At 38.4% G+C, this 20,591-nt stretch overlaps 1 protein-coding gene across 1 annotated transcript in view; it reads left to right on the top strand.

The window, feature by feature from the left end:
• Window positions 1-20,591, top strand: part of CAP2 (cyclase associated actin cytoskeleton regulatory protein 2) — a 68,812-nt gene that overhangs the window by 31,443 nt on the left and 16,778 nt on the right. Inside the window, exons 4-7 of the mRNA XM_074899707.1 lie at window positions 1,484-1,561; window positions 13,901-14,044; window positions 14,278-14,363; window positions 16,062-16,167. Coding sequence (XP_074755808.1) covers window positions 1,484-1,561; window positions 13,901-14,044; window positions 14,278-14,363; window positions 16,062-16,167 — 414 coding nt within the window. The remainder of the gene's footprint in view (window positions 1-1,483; window positions 1,562-13,900; window positions 14,045-14,277; window positions 14,364-16,061; window positions 16,168-20,591) is intronic.

The following is a 20,591-nucleotide window of genomic DNA, read 5'->3' as shown; positions in this document are numbered from 1 at the left end:
CATAATCACTTCCTCCCAGAACATTAGCTTTTGGTCAGCTGTTGTGCAAGATCCTCCTCACACAAAAAAATCTAAGCCTAAAATAGCACACACTTTGTTGTTATATGAATTTCTTTACCAAAAAGTCAGTCTTCTGAAATGTCTAAGAATATCCAAACCTTGCTATTATTGATGGTATTTATGTCTGTGTCTGGAAAATTTAAGTCTCCTATGCTCATACAGTTTCCCTTATTATTTATTTCTTTATCTATTTATAGAGATGATTACCCTCTTCCAAATCTCAGCCTGTCAGACCATAATATCCCCTTCTGCCCAAATACTGTCCAAGTTGGGCCTCTTTTACCATCCTCCCTGCAGTGATTTTTATGCTAACAGATTATGTTTTATTCATGCCATCACATTTTAAGATGAATAAACACAATTTGGCTGTTTCACTTTGCTACAACTTCAAATTTCCTAACTTTTATGTATTTCAAGTTGCATCCACATATGCCTGTATATAAAATTTCCTTGTTTTCTTTTTAGATCGAAGAAACCCCAAGGAATGAGCTTCCCCACCCTTTCACAAAGTGATTATAAATGTACCTATTCATGTTAGATTAACTTAACAGCATTTGGTTTGGTTTGGTCTTCATTTAGCAATATACACTAGTTATGAATAGTCCTTTTCTGTACCAGTAATGGTGTCTCCTAGCCATTACTCATCCACTTGAATGAGGTATAGGTGATACTGAAATAGTGATTAGATTCTAATCAATGTACATAATTCATAATGTAAAAAAAATGTGTAGTGTTCTAAAAAAAAAAAAAAAAAAACACCAGAAATTTGAACAGTAGGAAACACCAGAGAGTGTAGATTTACCTCCCATCCACACTGTTAGCATGTAAACATGCTGTCAGGTGCAGTTTTAACCCAGATTCTAGAGTTCTGTTGGATAAAATTGCCAAAAAATCTTCAGCCACCATCTCTCATAGCCATCGATCTTAGGGTCTGCTCACAGAGGACAAACAAGAAATTAATTACAGTGTAGTCCCTCAGCAAATATGCCAAGCTCAACTCTTCTTAAACATCACTACAGTCTAAGTTACAGTCCAACAGAAAGTTTGCAGGTTGCCATTCTCAGAGGTAATAAGTTGTTATCATGCACTCAAGTATAAACATCACCATTAAAATGCCTAGACATTCTCTGAAATGTTAAAATTAAGTCCTCCTGTGACTATCTTACAAATGATAACCAAAAGACTACATATTCACTCATTTTATTTCCTATCTGAAGAAGATAAGGAACTTAACTTTAGATTTAAAAAAAAAATATATAGCTAAGTCAGTACTATAATGCATTTCTTCCAGTCAGCATTGCTGTGATTTAGATGAGAAGCAGCAAGAAAAGACTTGAGCTGTCACACTTGACTTTGAGCTGCCAAGAAGAGGTATTGGAGGTTACAGGCTAAGGTTTAATTTATATTCCTCCTTTTGTTACAGGCAGAGATGGTACGTGCTGCTTTCCAAGCGCAAAGATCTTTCCTGGTGTTAGCATCTCAATGTCAAGAGCCTCAAGAGGTAAGAAAAGTGACCTAGAGTTTCAAGAGGCAGTGTATTAAAAAGATTGTGTTCCCATATGTTTAACATCAATCCCTGCATTTGCTTTTATTTGTTACTTTATCTATACAGTGCACTTAGAAGCTTGCTTTCAGTGTTATTAGCATGGTGCTGTCATAATCAGAAAGCCACGGTTCAGAGTTAAGAACCTTTCTGTACCAATACACGTAAGATCACTGAAGAAACCAAAGGAGGTTTCCGCTTGATGGCTGTAAGCATGATCACTGCTTCTCTGGACAGCTGGAAATGCCATGGAATAGAATGGCTTTTTGCTATTCCCACAGGGATGATATATGGCAGACTCTGAAGTCAGGGGATGAGTTTTTGAGAGAAAAATCAATACTGGCCCCTAGCCTCAGTATTCTACAAGCTGAGGTTCAGCTTAGGCCATTTCTGAAAGGAAGGCAAAGCATTTTGTCAAGAAAATGAAAAAAAAAAAAAAAAAATCAAGTTGATTTATACACTTGTTTTAGTGGCGGCTATTTAAATCCTCCCCTCACAACTAGAAAGCCCAGAGAAGCTGTGGAGTTTTTATGAAATCTCATTTGTAGTTTCTGGAGGGCACAAAGTTTTGGCCAATAACACCGTATCATTCCTGGGAAGAGCAACATGTAGCCCTTCTGTGGGACCACCTTCGAACCTTCCTTCTTGGAGTGTGCAGAGAATGAAGACTACACTTGCACAGTGTTTCCACAGCTTTCAGAACTGTCTTTTTCCACTAGCTCCCCGCTCCATAGTTCATTAAACTACATATTTTCAGATCATAACTTTCTGCCACTGGTATAAACTACTGAAATTTTGCTATCACTGTTGATGTTAGAAACACAAATTAAAAGTTTTTCTTATCAGTATGTTTTAATGGCAAGGGTACTGGTTAAAAAAACCAGCACAGATATTCCAGGTGAGACTAGATTTATAAAGTTCCAAGCAAGAAGGGATCAGTTGTTTTTCCAGCTGTCCCTGATCTCAGAGAGTAAAAGTGGGTCATGACTCACAGAGAACAGGCAAAATTCCCATTGGTACAGGCCTGAAGCAGTCATTTATATTGGCTGTGAATACAATTGCACCCAGTGGCCCACAAAACTCTTCATGCTCATAGGTAAAATATTCCCCAATGAATAGTTTCCAATGGCCCATAATGTAATGCTGTGTTCTGAAGCGTTGCTATTGTCCCAGCTCTGGTAAGAGTAAGAGCTATGGCTCACTGTTTGGCCTCCCGTGCTGATGTGCTATTGGTAGGATTTTCTCTGCTTTTCAAGTGAGAATGGCAATCATTTCCCCCCACTTTTACCCTTATAACTGTCTGACCTCAAGTCTTTGAAATTTTTTCAACTGTAAAGTTTAGAAACTTTTGTTTTAAAAATGGCAACAAAACAAACAAAAAACAAAACAGATGTAAAAAGAGATTCTCCAGCAATCCAGAATGACAGTTACAGAAGCATTAAGAAAAGCAACAAGTATTAAAATCCTTGCTATAAACATCACCAGAGCTGACCATGTGTATCCATATGTCTTAGTTGCATGTTATCAGGCTTGCACAGATTTCTGCGACTTGTTGAGAGCAAGAAAGTTTACTTTTATAATTTAACTGTCTTTTAGCACCAAGGAAATGCCATGTGATATGTATGTACACATCATTCCAAAGTTAAAATATCAGGAATATTATAGACTTAAGTTCCATTCTCAGTGAGAATAAACCCAGCCCAAATTCTCTAGGTTTTTTAAAGCTTTTTAATTTTTTTTTTAACATAAAGACTGTTAGGTACATTTTTATACACATCCAAATGCATGTTGTTGTTCATTCTTTTTCTCGTTTTTGCACATATTTTTTGCACAGCTATACTATTGACAGACCTAAAAACAATCAAAGGCTGCCTGTTCTGTGCAACTTGAACAGTATTTTCCACTGCAGAGAGTGACAGTTTCAGACACTAGGCTCTTTATATCTCCATCTCAATGCGGAAAAAAAATCCTATTGTAAAGCCACATTGGTTAACCATTTTGAAAAAGCTGGTTATCACCAGCTAACCCAGGAGAAGGAAAGAAGAAGGGGTCCTCCCCCCTCCCCCCCAGGACCTTATTGACGTGATGTCATCGGGGCTCTGGTTGTATTTATAGCCTAGAGCTACGGAGTCAGTGTGGAATCCAAACAGGAAAGCTAATCATTAGTGTATCAGAATGCACAGAGTAGAGAAAAGCAAATGAAGATGACAGCATATCTATAAATGCAAGAGAAAAGAGAGTAATTCTGTCATTCAGCTGTCTAGACTGTTTGCTTTATAATGTAAAGCTGTGAATGAGCCAGCGAGTTGCGATTATGGCATAGTAGCTTTGTAGACATTCAGAGACAGCGGTGTGGAGACTGAGGGGATTTACTGAGTTCCTGTCATGTTGGGATGTCATACATGGTGCCTTTAAAAAAAAAAAGAGGGAGGGGAAAATGCCCTGGAAAAATAAATTAGCTCAGCTCTTGCAGCTTACAAACTAATGAATAAGGAATTCAGACAAAAAGAAAGCTCCTATATGTATAATAATCCTTAGGGTTTTTTCTGCTCAGCAAAGAAAGAAATGTATATCATACAAGAAGCAGTATTTTTTCCCCTCTATGAAAATGTTGAAACCCTGGTATTCATTTAGGTCTTTAACTCCTGCTATGAGTCACTAGCAAACATTTTCAAACAGTTAAGCTTGCTGAAGTTGCTTTTGCAGAGTTTTGCTTCTTGTTAATAACGTCGATATTTTTCATTTGCAATCTGTTGCAGTGCACAGCCTTCATTATCTGTATATGTGAAAATAGTAGGAGCCGAGAAGGTAATTCCAGCTGGCATACCACTCTAGCATCAACTGCAATAAATTACTTCACAGAGAGCATGTTCTGTTACTTTTTATGGTCATGTTCTATATTTGTATGTGGAGTGGAAGAGATCACATGACAAAACCACCGGTTGATATTCCTGTTTGTGTATGTCCCAGCTTATGGCTGCTGGATACAAGCTCATTCAGCATGATGGGATTCTTCAGTTCATCCACTTATTAGAAATTATTTTCTGACACCAAACTTCAAACATTAAAGCAAAAAAAAGTCTACTATATATTGTTTACTATATATGAGATAGTAAAGAGAAGATGGAGAAGGGAAAATAAATTAGAATATTGCTATATTCTGTGAGAAGTTGTTTAAAAAGATACTTTGAGACCATAAGTTGACATGTTGCTTGGGCAATTCAGAAGATATATTTTAACATAAACCCTCACAAAACGTTATGAAATAGTTTGAATCTCAGTTTTCTACTCCCCATAGTCTAAGCCAAATACAACTCTGATTGAAACATTATTATTTTATTGTATTATAATTTTTAAAGTTATTAGTGTTCCTGAGCAAGTTTATCTGTTTAACAATTTTTTCTTAATTTATGATCATGAAACTAATGTACGACATCACTGCTCAAGTCATTGCACTGGAGTCTTTGTGAATAGTAACTTATATACTGTCTTCTCTTTATGAGTCGTTTCATTTCACTTTAAGACTTCAAACAATTTCAAGAGTTGCTTTGAGGGCATGAATAATCCATTGTTCCCATGCTAGAAACTGGTTAATGAGGTAAGTTTTTCTGTGAATCAGTATAAACATATGCAGGATGAACATAGTCATGGTAAGAAGTACTACAAACAGATTTAAATGACAGATGCAGTTCAGACTATGAATGATTACGTAATTTCTCATTTTAAAAAAATGCTGAGTTCATATGACTGCCAGAGCTCATGGATTTAATTACTCACATTGTGCAGACAAACATTCCAATTAAATACCTAGCTTAAATATTCAGATTCTACACACAGGTGGGAGGAGAGGGGTGAAGAAAGTGAGAGGTAAAGGAGGGCTTTCCCTTTTTTTCCTAGAAAGGGGAAAAAAACCACCCCTGAAAACCAAGAAACTGTATTTGAAGTTAGACTTGGAGCCATGAGAACAAATCCTGAGGTTTTAAATTTTTTATAGTCAAGCAAAAAAATCTATTGTAGGAGCAGAATAGTTGTGGCAATTGCTTTGAATAAAGTACTCATTCTCTGAATTTTTATGCAGAAATCAAAGATGGAGATTTACAGTTCCCTACTCTCTGTCAGTGTAGGATTGCTCATTTTTTTCTCTTCTACTTTTAAAGTACGTCAGTAACAAGACTCCTGGGGTTTATTCTGCATCCTAGCAGGATTTGTTTTCTAATTACCTTGACTTGCTTATGTAATTCCATTTCCCACTACTTTTCCTCATACTTACTGGGATGACCCTTACTGTTTTCCAAAAATAGGAAGAGCAGGATACTCCTCACCTCACTAATTTATTACTTACTTATGCAAAAGAGTTTGAGCCAAGTTTTGCTGCCATTCTACTTAGTTGGTTGACTGCTGCAAATCTGCACCTCTGTATCTAGAAATAGCTTAAGGAAGAATTTGGTTCAGTCCTTTTTAGGTCCTCAGGTCCCAACTTACAGAAGGTGCCAAGAGTGACATGGACAGAGCCTGAGAGTCTTGAGCACCAAAGGAAACACCTTCCCCCTTCCTGTTCTCTGAAATCTTGCCAAACGGTTGACATATTTCTGTTATCAGCAAGCCTACAACTGCATGCAACGTGGTCACAGTTGCAGTGATGGACCAACTGACAGTTTTCAGTTGCTAGCCTGCTGTCTTACAGTGTTTACAGGCTCATTTTTGGATATTGTTGCAAATTCTTACTCAGTTCCAGGTCCACTTTAATCCTTGATTATTCCTTCATTGTAAACATACTGCCAAGTCTCCTGATAGCCCCCTGACACCTGTTATCTCATAATTTTGTCTCAAAGGTGCTCAGCTGCATTTAATCAGCCTCAAGCTCATTACAATTTCTGATCACAGAATCACAGAATCATAGAATCGTTTAGGTTGGAAAAGACCTTTAAGATCATGGAGTTCAACTTTAACCTGACACTGCCAAGTCCACCACTAAACCGTGTCCCTAAGTGCCACATCTACACATCTTTTAAATACCTCCAGGGATGGTGACTCAAACACTTCCCTGGGCAGCCTGTTCTAATGCTTGACAACCCTTTTAGTGAAGAAACTTTTCCTAATCTGCAATCTAACCTCCCCTGGTGCAAAAAAGACCATTTCCTTTTGTCCTATCACTTGTTACTTGGGAGAAGATGCTGACATCCACCTCGCTACAGCCTCCTTTTAGGTAGCTGTAGAGAGTGATAAGGTCTCCCCCTTAGCCTCCTTTTCTCAAGGCTAAACAATCCTCAGCCACTCCTCACAGGAGTTGTTCTCCGGACCCTTCACCATCTTGGTTGTCCTTCTTTGGACACACACCTCAGTGTCTTTCTTGTAGTTAAGTTCTGTAGGTATCCTTGTACCACTTCTCTTTCCTCAGCTTGTTTGCCAAAACTCCCAGCTCAGTAGCCCCTGCAATGAAAAATGGATGCATGTGAGATTCAGTTCTGTTTTAGGGGTAGTGCAGTCAGCTGTAAGAAGGCCCAGAGACACCTTGGAATCCAGGGAATACAGAAGGGTCATGATCAGTGCTACATCTCCCAACCTGTATGGAAGAGAAATGGAGTTGGAGATGCACATTATCACAGACCTCTAGACTGGCTCACATCAACACCGCCAGGCACAGACTCTCCAGTAGTTCATGTTCTGTGCAGTAAGCAATGACTCCTTGCACTTGTTTACTCCAGTACAACTAAGAACAGCATCACCCCATAAGGAGGACATTATCGAAGATGATAGTCTGTATCTTGTCTAGCTCTTCATCTGACATAGCTGCTAAGCAATTCTGGGGGATCCTACAGACTCTTACTGGAATTCTGCTGTGTGCTAAAATAACATCCTAAAAATCATCAGGCTAGTTTTCAGTCCCTGTAGCAGTGTTCATCTTCAAACTGCACCATGTGAGATCCCACTGATCAGCTATGCTGATGGGACACTCCCCTTCCCATTAAGCATCATATTCTTTATTTCCACTAAACACAAATCCAAACCAGTATACTCCTTTCTCTGTGCTACACAATTATTTCCCAGGATTTCTGGACTGTGCATGATCTTCCAAAAAGGGAAAGCACTGGGGATACACCTGATTGAAAAGCACGGCTTTTCAGTTCATAGGTTATTTCAATTTTTTCTAATTCCCTTTGGTTTAAATCATACCCCAGAGAATGAATTTTGAATTCTGAAAGCTGTGCGGACTCCAGGACTGCTTACTGAACCCGGCAGTCTTACAGTTTGTCTCTGGGGAATTTTCAGATGAACCACATGAACGTCCAAGGCTGGAAGCCTGACTCTCTACATCCCTGTCCTGGGATGTACCCTACAATTGTGGCTGAACAGAACACCATTTTCTGACAGAACTTTAGTACCTGGAATGCCCTGGGCCCCACTGACATGGACTATGATCACAGCAGCAAAGATTAAGGAGTAAATCAAAAAGTTGAAAACAGTTCATTAGTGTAATTGTTCTTGTGGATTAGATGGGGGATCTTGCCTGTGTGTTTAAAGCAGGAGGACCCTTTCTTGTTGAATATATGGCCTATGGTGAGCTATGGTGGACAGGAAAACAATATACAGAGCATTTTTCCCACAAAGGACTAAATGGCTAGAGCTAATATTGGCTGTATTGAGAATTTAAGTGCTATCTAAGAGGAATAAAAGCCAAATACCAATTAGGTCACTTTGGAAACACACAAATGTGTCTAAGCTTCTGTGCTGATGAAGCTGACCAGACATTTCTGCAGATTTGTCTTTCTGTGTCATAGTCCTGCTGTTGCACAGCAATGAGTTGAAGTGGCAAAACCTGTACTATTGACAAACAAATCAAACATTTGTTACACCACTACATTGAAGATTTACAATTAGTCTAAGAAAATGAGACCAGAATAAATTAATATATCTCTGTACTTAGTTAGGAGGAGACATCTGAACCCTGAAAATATCAGAATACTAGAGGGACGTGAATGTAGTGATCATAGAGAAGGATCTCACTGATGATCTCTACTGAATATCAGAAAATGCTTGCAGAGAAAGCACTGGATTAAGATGCAGTAGGTTATACTGCAATTTTAAGAGCAAAACTGTGGTACTGATTGTGAAACACTTTCTGCAAGGAGAGATGAAGTGCTAAAAGAACAGTTTGACAGGTGCCAACAAAAGTTGGTAGTGTTTCTTTATGGAAGTAATAATGAAAAGTAGAAACAAGCATTTGAGGAATCTAGATGCAGCACTGAGAGGCTCAGAGTTTCCAAGTAGCATAGATTCACCTCTGGAAAAAAAATATATTTCCTATATACTTAAAAAAAGAGGTTATTCCTCAGCCTAATCTTAACACTGATGCCATTCAGACTGTTACACAGCTACAACAAAAAGGACAGGTCTTTCTTAAACCACATATATACAAGAAAGGACTAACTTAAATTTTCAAGTCTTTTAACAGATTGCCTTTTACAAAATATGGTAAACTACAGTTAATCTAAAACTATTTTAGTTCTAGAATCATAGCCACTCGTAACAGAAATGCATCTCACTGGTGATCACTGAAGCTACCAGTATTTTATTCCTATAGACACAAGATGGGATTCTGCTCATCAACTTTAACTGTTAAGGTAGGCATGTTGTGTAAGGTGACTTTCTAGGCTCTCTTTACAGTAAATGGCAGCACCTCTAGGCTGTATTCTTCACATCTATTCATGTCTTCTAAAATATAATCTTCTAACATCTATTAATAGGTGGAAAGAATTCCTCAGGGACATCTCTTTCTTCATTTACAATAGACGGAATTGAGTCTCAGCTGAGAGCAGATGCTCACCTTTGAAATTGTTAGAACTGAGTGGAGGATGCTATGCATGACATCTTTCATCCCTTGAAAGGATGAAATGTGGGATGGAACTGTACTAGGCTGTTTGCAGAGATAATGGCTGTGTCTACATTAGTGTTTTAGTTCACAGCACGACTATATTTTCCTTCAAATCAGCCCCATTTACTATGCTGCAATCCGCATTGCAGAGTAGTCTTAGGGTGTACAAAATGGGGGTCTTTCTGATGAAATTAAATGGAAGATACACTCCCAGACAGCACCTAAACCACAATTTACAGCTAGTCCAAAATAGGCCCCTCTCAAATGCATATCAGTCTGAAAGTCAGGTCCTCAGCACCAACTGTTTCGCTCTACAGAACCATTCCTATTAGGCTGCACTGCTTGCCAACATATACAAAGACAGCTGATTCAAATCAACTCCAGGTTTCAAACTTGTCTGTAAAAAATACAATGTAAGTATGATGGAGATTTTGAACTGACAGAAGAAAATAACAGCGCTATAGACCATGGCATAAAGGTTGTAGTCATGCTGTTCTAGTTGCAGCTGAGTAAAATGAAGGGGCTGCTGATCCCAAATGCTCTCGGCTTTCTTTTATTGCTCCTGTGCCAAAGGTTGCCACCCCCTCAGTTAGCATAACTTTAAAGGGTATTTGTTCCCTCACCATGATTTTTTCATAATGGGTCAAGTTGATTTAAACACTATAATAGTGAGATCCAAATTGTGTTGCCACCCATCAACATAAAAATTCTTCAGTAAACAATCTCACACCTAAAAACCATTTAAGATTAGCTTAAAAATACATAAGGTCTTTTAAAAACTGTATTTTTATTTACCTGCTGGGTTTTGCGCCTTTGTGATTCATGCTGGCAGGTTTCTGGACCACAGTGGTCTGAGAAAATACCCGTTTTCTCAAATTAAACCTAAGATTTTCAAGTAATCACTGGCTCAAGCAGCCAAAGTTTAAGCAAGCCAGTCAGTTTAGCATAACTTCCCAGGCAAATCACAAAAATCACAAAACCCCAAAGTTTGGCCATTCTCCTGAGTTAAGTGCTTGTGCCCCAGTCATATTAAACCTGTCATCTGCGGAACTTCTCATGTGAGTATTACAAAAATGTGAAGAAGAAGAAAGTCTTTTTGGTGCAGTCGGTTGGAATACTGGTATGCCAGGCCATTTTATGAGACTGGGCTGAGACTGTTAAGTCTCTGAAGCCAAAGCCTAAGGCAGTTCTTGTTGCATGCTGTAGCTTTTTTGGGCTGTTTTGGCTAATCGCTGCAGTAGTGTTACTACTCTTGATTTTCTAATAGGAATTAGAAGACATGGATCAAAGCTGGCTGGTTGTTTAGGTATTAATATTTAAAAAGACCATCTGGTTTTAATAATTATTAAAAAAGGACAAAGGCATGCTGGGAATTACTTTTGATATTGTTGTGCCACTGGTGCATTTTTAAACATTTCAGCAAAACTGATATTATAATAGGAATGGTGTTTATACAAAGACTCTTAAATTTCTATTAAACAACTGTGCTGTGTCTTAAATGACAAGAAATTTTATCTAGCACATGCCAAAGGCATGCTGAAGATTTTTCCAACAGCTCTGATTCATCTCCTTGAATTCATTTTTTCTTAGAGATACAGTAGAGACAATCATTTTATTAACAACCGGCTGTTTTAATATTCATTGCAATAAAGAGATTATTCTTTTAGAACCCCCAGCACAACTGGTTCTGCATTGTAGAGCCAAACAAGACTGATTACTGCCAGAATTAATGAGCCTTTCTATACCCATATGCCATATACACTATAATTCATCTACAGTTTAATCACTAACTAAAAATTTGGAACTGACTGCGGGGAGACAGGACTCAATTAAGTGATTCCTTGCAGGCCTGTATTCCGTTGTGTCCAACCCTTACACAGAAACTTGGATCACAAGAAGCTTGCACAAACATACACACGCATTTTGTGCAGCCAGCTAGCAGCCATTGCAGAACAGGACAAGTGCACAGTGACGGGAAGGCAGGCTCTACTGCTCTCCCAGTACCTCTCACATGGGACAGAGGTGAGCAAAGTCTCGAGCCCTTTGTGGCTCTTTCTGGAGTCACTACAGTGCCACGTGAGTGATTACTTTCAGCTACTTTCCTTAGCAATATGTATTTCACCTTTAAAACTCATGTAGGCCACTTTTTCTGTGAAATTACACAAATCCGCTTACATAAATCTACAAACAGTTGACTCACTGGACAGGTTAAGTCCTGTGTTCTAAGGGACAGAAGTTCTGTCTGTACCACTGACAGAAAACCCTCACAAAAGTGGTTGGGAGTTTTTTTAGGAGGAGTAGGAGGAGGTGTGGGTCTTATGGTACCATTCAGAAAAATGTTTGGCCCTAATTTTGCCTTCTTATCTGTAGATACCAAAGTGTTCTACAAAATAAAATGGCTATATTGGCATCATTTCATACATAGGAAGTTGAAGCACAGAAAGGTAACACAGCTTTCCTGAAACCTGATGATAATTTGCTGGGAGAGCTGCAAAGAGACCCCCCATTTATGGACTCCCACTTCTGTGTCCTATCCACAGAAACGTGCTGCCTCCCAGTGCTGTCTAGATATACCAGGCATCTGTGGAGCTGTATTTTTAGCCCTGATGTTCTCTTTTGCTGGAACTGAGCCATGAAGATTCACAGTAAGCTAAGGACTGTAAATATCCCTTAGACTTTATGGGAGGAAAACTGGCATAATATCAAAGCAGAACAAGCACTTTCTTAAATTTCAGTTTTGTTAACTACTGTCATACTTGAAAGATTTCCCTGCAAAATAAGAAAGAACCAACCAGCTGCATGTTGTAAACAAGCAAAAATTAAAAAGAAGAATTCCTGCAGACTTTATCATGTTATGGCAACAAAATCAGTTTTTAAGAACTACAAATCATGGAGGTTTCAGGGCTTTTTCAGACTTAATGACTTATGCTGGTCATTAAGCCATCAACAAAAAATCTTTTCATCTCCCAGTAATACTGTAAATATTTGTTTCTCCCAACCCACTTTGTTGTAGGACAAGATCAGACATCCCTGTGCATTTCAGATGCATAGGCCTTTCTCAGAATTGCATTACCACTAAAATATTAAGGCTCCATAGCTGGATCAAAATACTCTTAAACATGCAGAACCCTTTTTGTCATGTTTTTTTGAGTGTCTTTTGACCTGTGTTGATCCCTAGCAGACATGCTTATTTTAAGGTGACATAAAATTCTGTAAAGCTGAGGTCTTGCAGAAGGGTGAAAAGAAATATATTAGAGATGACAGAGAACAAGTAGTGCATAGGCACACATTGTCTTGTGTGTGTCATGACAGCGTTAGTCCTCAAAAATATGAGGATTAGATAGTCTCCAACAAGATCTTAATTCCATTAAACAAGTAGTCCTGAGAAAAGGTGAGAAAAAACAGAGTTCTTGCTACATGCTGAGTGATTTCTGAGTGAAGTGCCAGGGGAAATCAGAATGGTGCACTCTCTTTGGTAGGACATAGTATGGGTTCTGCAGGCATACTTTTGTGATAAAGAATTGGACTGTTTTTATAGAAACGTTTTATAGGGTTGCAAGGTACAGCGGTGGTTTTGCTTGTAAACCAATGACTCCTTGTCCCTCAATGTGCTGTTTCTGAGTGGAAGAATTTTTCCCAGTAAGTTAGTGCTCTAAATTAGTTTTTCTGAGACACTGGCTCGGTGCGATTAGCATTCACTTTGCGCAGGAAAGAGTTTGGATAGCTTCTACAGTCATTCTGCTTTTCTCTTCACTCCAGACACTATTCCTTCCGCTCAGCAGTCATTCCCCTGGATACCATTCGTTTCTGATTAACACAGGAGAATTTCCCCCAAACCATGGCTTGCAGGCAGTATGTTTCCCATGAATTCCTCCCACATTACTTGCAGCCAAAGGAAATGAAAACATTAAAACTTACCAACAGGGAAAGCTAAAATTGATATTGTCTTCAGCGTATTACTTTCTCCATCTCATTGCCAAATGATAAGAGGCCACTAACCTAACAAGTAGTTTGTGTTTTTTACAGAAAGAACAACTTGGTTAATAACTTGAAAAACTCAACCCAGTGTAAAGACTCTCAAAAAGTTCCAGGGAAATCAGATGAAAAATACAAGCATTTTGCTAACTCTGAGCTGTGGGGTCTCTATAGGTCTTGACTTGGGCAGCATGTAAAAATTCTGGCAGTGCTGAGAACAATTTTTGCTGCAACACATTATTAATACTTAATGTCTGTGCATCTCGCCACTGCAACCACAGGAGGGCAATTAAATTGTTACTTTAACGTAGAGAATATGCTGACCTTTCTTTCCAACTGTTAAATCAATGGGCAGGGAGGACAATGTTAAAGCATGGGGTGTTTTCAGACCACCAATTGTAACATCAGTGTCTTCTTGGCGCTTTTTTTTTTTTTTTTTTCTTTTTCAGAATGAGGTGGCAATGCTTCTCAAGCCAATATCAGAGAAGATTCAGGAAATCCAGAACTTCCGAGAAAGGAACAGAGGAAGTAAAATGTTCAACCACCTCTCAGCCGTCAGTGAAAGCATACCTGCCCTTGGGTGGATAGCAGTGGTGAGTGACACACAGGATGGCTGGGAGGGCTGTAAATGTGCTTCTGGATGGTGTGGCCAAGAAGAGTTTCAAAGTTTGCAGAACTCTGCACTCTCCTCTGCATAGTTCTTCAGTCTACTACACCCAAGAGGGTGCTTTGTAATATACCTAATACATCAGGGAAAGCATCTCACTAATGTTTTACTTCATTTCTCCTTCTGTTGTTTCCTGCTACCATGGATTGATGGTCTTAGTCTCCTAAACCAGGTCCTTATGTCAAGGAGATGAATGATGCTGCTACCTTTTATACTAACAGGGTATTAAAGGACTACAAGCACAGGTATGTTGCCAAGCCCCAGTATCTACTAGCCAGAGAACAGAGCATTAACCATACCAACAGGGTTCACAATGCCATCACAGAAAGCATTTTGTAAACGAAAAAACACTTGATAAAATCTGCTTGCAGTAGTATATTTTCCCCTGCGCATCTTTGACCTGTAGCATGTTGCAGTGAGAATGGCAGCAGCACTAGTAGTGCTGGTTTTCACTCTGCAAATTACAGGATTATGTTTAATTTTCTGGCATTCCAGCATCATCAGCTTATATGCAAATGCATAGTTACATATCAACATGTTGCTAGCTAGCTGCTATGTGTCCTTGTTTCCTTTGTGGACTCATACCGTTGCTGTTCTTGCTTTTCACTTGAAAATGTGCGTTTAGGTGGTAGATGTATACAACTGAGTATCTAATTCTGTAGCTCCCAATTTTAGTTTTTGCAGTATCACTGCATTGTTCTTAAAGAGCACAAGGAATTCACAAAAAAGTTCCATGAATGAAATCTGTGAGCTGACAGAGAAGGAGAAAAAATACAGGTCCTTCCTATGCTCTCTTAAAAAAGTCATATGTAAATCCTGTTGATTTGGTACTTTTGGAGGCCAGATTTTGGCTCTTGATTTTTATATCCCAGTGAAGAACAGTATTTGCTATTGAGTTTTTCCTCTTAGTGAGGATAACTTTATATATATATATAAACCTTTTGTATATATTTCTATTTATTTTATATATATAGATATATTTCTGAAGCTTTAGTGTACCTACTGAAGGTAATACCTACTGGGGTAACTGAAGATTTTTACAATATGGCTTTAGAACTTCTGGAGAACAAAATCTCTCACATAACAGTATAAACAGGGTACATTATTTAGGTGTTAGGTCTTCCACTGATAAGGAATTCTTTTTTCTGGTTTTCACTGAATCAGATTACAGTGTCTTCCAAAGTAGTGGAAGGCTCTCCCTTGACTTCAGTAGGCTTTGGATTAAACCTGTTGACCCAGATCCTCATAAGTATTAAGCGTCAAACTCTAGAGGAAATAAATAGGAGGTAGACACCCAAATCCTTGTGAGCATCCAGTCCATAGCCGTCACTATTCAGTAATAATTCTTCATAACTAAGGACTCCATCTTACAAGCAATTTCTGTCTATCTATGTATTTCTGGTTTTCACTTAGTGTCCCATTGGAAGACTAAGCCTTCCAAATAATTATTCCAGAGCCAGCTTGTGACCCGTACTTTAAAAATTCTTGTTGTATAAATATTTTAGTCTGATGACTATAACATGATCCAGTGTACCCTGGCTACATTTGAACTTGGAAGCTAGGGTCTTACAGAACCCAAAGATTTAATTTTCTAAAATTCAGCACCCTGAAACTGAGTTTGGGTCGCTGCTGCACAGCTCCATATACCTTTAGTGCTTCTTCAGTTGACTTTGAACTTGAACAGGATGATGACACACACGTCCAGCAGGAAGCACCCTCTGTTAGAGGCATCCTTTGCCCTTGTTTGTCCTCTGGAAGGGTCTAAAAGCTTTCCAGTGTAGTAGGCTTCAGTATTTTCAGCACTGGGCTGGCTGGCTGCCTGCTAACTGGTTTGTCCATGGTTTTAAGGTAGACATTGGGTTTTACCTGCTTTAAGTCAGAGTAGCAGTGCTTTCTGGTTTTAAGTGTATTCACACATATAAATATCATCTCTGTTTTTACAGTGATGCACGCCATGTTGATTGGGTGAAGTCATATCTGAACATCTGGTCTGAGCTTCAAGCTTATATCAAAGAGCATCATACCACAGGTCTCACTTGGAGTAAAACTGTAAGTACTCTTTCCTTCTGTACGAAGAATCATAAAATACTAGTAACCAATTTGACTTTTAATGCAGGTCATTAGCTCAGGGAAAATAGATATCTAGGCCAGGAACAGAAGTCATGGTCCATGAACTTCCAACCAAGCCAATAAAAGTTTGAAAGACAAGTGGAGATGTGTCAGGCCATTGTGGTACAGGTTTGGAGGAAGAGGAGAGAATTATTTGGGATGATTATAACCATAACCCCCAGGTGCAGATGGTAAGGAGAGGCAGACACAATTCTCCAGACCTGCTACAATAGAAGGCAGGAACAAAAACAAACCCCAAAAATTTGAAGGACATGTCAGACTAAAGAAAATTTGAGGGAACATGACAGAGAAAGAAGAAGAATGGTGGAAAGAATCTGAACAAAGAGAGATATTTAGTAACAGTAAGAAGAAACACAGGGGATACATACCGATTTAATACTTCATAGATAGCTATTTTTATAAAACTGTTACTTCATATATACAGAAATTATTTCTGAAATACACAGAGAGAGTAAATATAACTGTATGCCTAACTATTTATGCTCTCTCTATATATAAACATCTTCTGTGTGTTACATCTGAGATGTGTAGAAAGATGATAGTAACGAATATTGTTCTCTAAGAGAGGTATAAACACAAGGAATTAATTTTCTGTTGGGTATATATGTAAGAGTTTATGATGCAATTCATATTATTCTAATAATGTGCTCGTGTTTATTATCAGGTTAGGAGAATTGCTGAAGTATATTAAAAATATAATCAGCCAGCTCTTTGCTGTTATCATCTCCTAAACTTATCAGTGCACTCACATACTTGCACATGCAGTCTTTCACACCAAGTTTATAATTTATTCTGGATAGGCAAATAATTTTTTTTTTTAATTGAATTACAATTCAGAGGACTGATATAGGCCACCAGATAATTTAATTCCCAGACCAAACCATTGTAAGAACTCAGGAACGTAGGGAAGTGAAATAGAGCTTTCGGATGGAATGTATTTTCACATGGAATAAGGGCTGGAACACCTCTCCTATGAATAAAAGCTGAGAGAGTTGGGGTTGTTCAGCCTGGAGAAGAGAAGACTTCAGGGAGACCTTATTGCAGCCTTTCAGTGTATAAAGGGGGGTTATAAGATAGGACAGAGAAAGACTTTACCAGGGCCTGTATTGACAGGACAAGGGGCAACAGTTTTAAACTGAAAGAGGGTTTATTGAGATTGAATGTAAGGAAGAAAATTTTTATGAGGAGTGTGGTGAGACGCTGGAACAGGTTTCCCAGAGAAGTTGTAGATGCCCCCTCCCCAGAAGAGTTCAAGGCCAGGTTGGACGGGGCTTTGAGCAACCTGGTCTAGTTAGTGAGGGATATCCCTGCCTGCGGCAGAGGGGTTGGACTAGGTGATATTTAAAGGTTCCTTCCAATTGAAACCATTCTATGATCCTATGGTACCTGGAAAAGTTACTCTATCTCCCTCTGTATTGAAGTGATAACCATGTAAGAGAATGTTTGTTAGTTGTGCTCAGCAGCAGACTATGCAACTTTTTCTTCACACCCTTCATTATACATCGTCCAAGATCTTACATTACTCAAGTATTCAAGTGCAAGTTCAAACACAGGAGAGGCCATGATCTATGTGTACTTCAGTTAGAAGACTGGAATTATCTGCTGCTTTGTAAGTTTCTCTAGTAAAAATTTAAAATATTGAACATGATTCTCTTCCTTAATTTAGTACAAAATTTCACACTTGCTACATTCTACCCTTTTATAATCAGTGAATGTGAGAAAAGCTAATGATTTTTAAATGACTGTTAGATAAGGAAGAGAAACTGTAGTACCCTGTTAGTCGAATTAGCCTGAGAATATGGGACAAATTTAGTTTTGTTAATACAGAGAAAGAATCATCTTCACCTTCAGTGGAACTTTGCAAGTATGGAAATAGTGTTATAAGATAAAGATTTGTTATAGCCATTTGATCAAACAGGAGGAACTCTCAGTGCTGTTGAGTACTGGTAATCTTATTCAGAAGTGTAGCTGTTGCAGATTATACTTGACTGGTCTTAAAACCAGCATCTGGGCCATCACATCTTTCTATTTCGCTCTCTTCAGCTGTGCAAGAAATTGCTGAATACAAATCTAGGTGTGGCTTGTTTATTCATATTAAGCATAGTTTCCTACCAACAGTGCTGATTCCATCATGAGTGATGAGCCCATTACTGCATCCAAAGTATTGATTTCACTCACTTTGGATATCACTCAGATCTGAAAGTTGTCTTGGAAGTATGGCTCATTTAAATTATCATTCATGTAATGTGTGTCAGAAAGATTAAATTACAAAAACTTTTTTATGGATGTATAATTTTTTAAAGTTTTACTTCATGTGAGTGTAAGGAAATTAGAATCCAGTAAGTTAACAGGTTGTTTAAATAGCTTCTTGTTTAAATGTTGTTTAAGTATTTCTGTGAAGCTTGGTAACAAATACATTCAAGAAAGCAATGAGTTACTCAACTGATAATTTAATTTTTGTTATACATTTTAAAGTGAGAATAAAACTCATAGATTCATGCTGTGTGAAGTTAAGCATAAAGGTCTGCAGAATCAGGGCCTAGACAGAAAGCTGATATATATAAAAGCTGTAGATATATTCCAGACACAGTTGTTAATCATTGCACATAGCAGCTTCCACTCAAATGCATAAAAGAAAAAAGGAAAAAGCAGTAGTTTGGCAAGGCATTAAGAAAATGGCACATTTATGAAAGGGAAACATTGATGCAGAAATGCTATTCTATTACAGAGGGAGAGAGAAAAAGTTTTTGGCCTGTGTAAGTACAAATTTTAAAGTACATTATACCGATAATTTACCCTTCATATCTGTCGAGGTCAACAAAGCAGTGCTTGAAGCTTTATATAAAAAGCTATTAAGTAACATATTTGGGTATTTCTGAAGAGACTAAAGAGTCAGGGAGAACATTAACTACTGCTTCTCTCTGAGCTGTATTCTCATAGCTGGATCTGCAACAAAACCGCAGGAGCATCTGTCTAGATCAGACTATGCGTGGGTTTCCAAACAGGAGGGGATGGGATTTTTTAGTGGGCACTTGGCCCCTTTACCTATAAGTGGTGTATACTGTGGTGTGCACATTTCTGGCCATGCTCCATGGCAGTGTCACAAGGCCGTGCTATTTCCACCCCCCTGCACCCTTCTGTCAAGCAGCACAGGGCAGCTGCAGCCAACCTTGGAACAGACCACTAGTGCATACAGTGAAGTGTTCCTGGCTCTGGCATTAAGCACACAGGCAGACACTTTAGAGGAAAGAGAAAGAAATGCCTTAATAAATTACAAGACAGACACGAAAACAGGTGCAAAAGGCAAAGCAGTCAGCTCTGACAATAACAGAGGTAACTCTATCAATCAGCTTTATAATAAATTCATGATAAAAACAGATGCTTACAGATTTTTTGATCTAACACAATTCTCTCTCCTTATTCACTTTGGCTCTGGTTCTGCCAAGATGTGTGGCAATATTTTACTCCTTGAGGGCATCTTACTGAAATGCATGGGACTGTGTGAGGAGAAAGCCAAGAAATCAGTGGAGTTAAGGACCTTGAGTCCTTTGTGTATCTGAGCCTGTTTTGCCACCTATGTGGAGTGGCCGTACAAAACTGGACCCTATGTAAATCACAGACATTTCAAGACATATGATGGATACAGTTAGGATATTTGTTGGTATGTGATCACAGAAGAAAACTACATATTTAAAGTATGTATGCTTGTGAGCGGGATTGTCCCAGAGAGTAAAATATTCCACTCTGTATTTTCACCATGACCTGAAGTATTCATTTTCATTAATTGATTGTGCATATGTCAGAGAAAGTATGTTTGTCAGTGGAAGTCAGATGGATCTACAGTATTTCCTTAAAAGTGTAATTTTGTAGTTCATTATTTTGACTGTAAAGTACGAGCCTTCTTCTGCCACCCATACCCTGCGGCAAGTAGCAATTGTCTACTCACTACATCTCAATTTAGCTATCTTGACAATGGGAACAATAGCAGTTACCAAACTAATGGAGATTTGCAAGTTTTCATTTGCTACCAGATATGACATTCTCAGATGTCAGTGAGTCTTATGCAAAAGCTGTTATTATAATTAAATATTTTTAATGCCCAGTGTAGCATTTTAGCCATGCAGGAACCGTCATTTTTTCTTGCAACAGCTTTCTGACTTTAACATGAAATCTACAGCTGTAACAGTAATCTGTGTCTTCTTTCAGTTCTTACTGATGAACAGCAAGTGCCCTTTTTTTCTTTTTCTTTTTTTTTCCTAAAGAAATGAGTCTACTAAAGCATGGCTCTTCCTTCCTTCCTTCCTTTTTTTGGTGGTGCAAAGAAATGAACAGCTGTAATATAA

This window comes from Athene noctua, chromosome 2 (assembly GCF_965140245.1).
Source record: "Athene noctua chromosome 2, bAthNoc1.hap1.1, whole genome shotgun sequence".
Taxonomy (NCBI): domain Eukaryota; kingdom Metazoa; phylum Chordata; class Aves; order Strigiformes; family Strigidae; genus Athene; species Athene noctua.
This window is presented reverse-complemented; position numbering and strand designations above follow the sequence as displayed.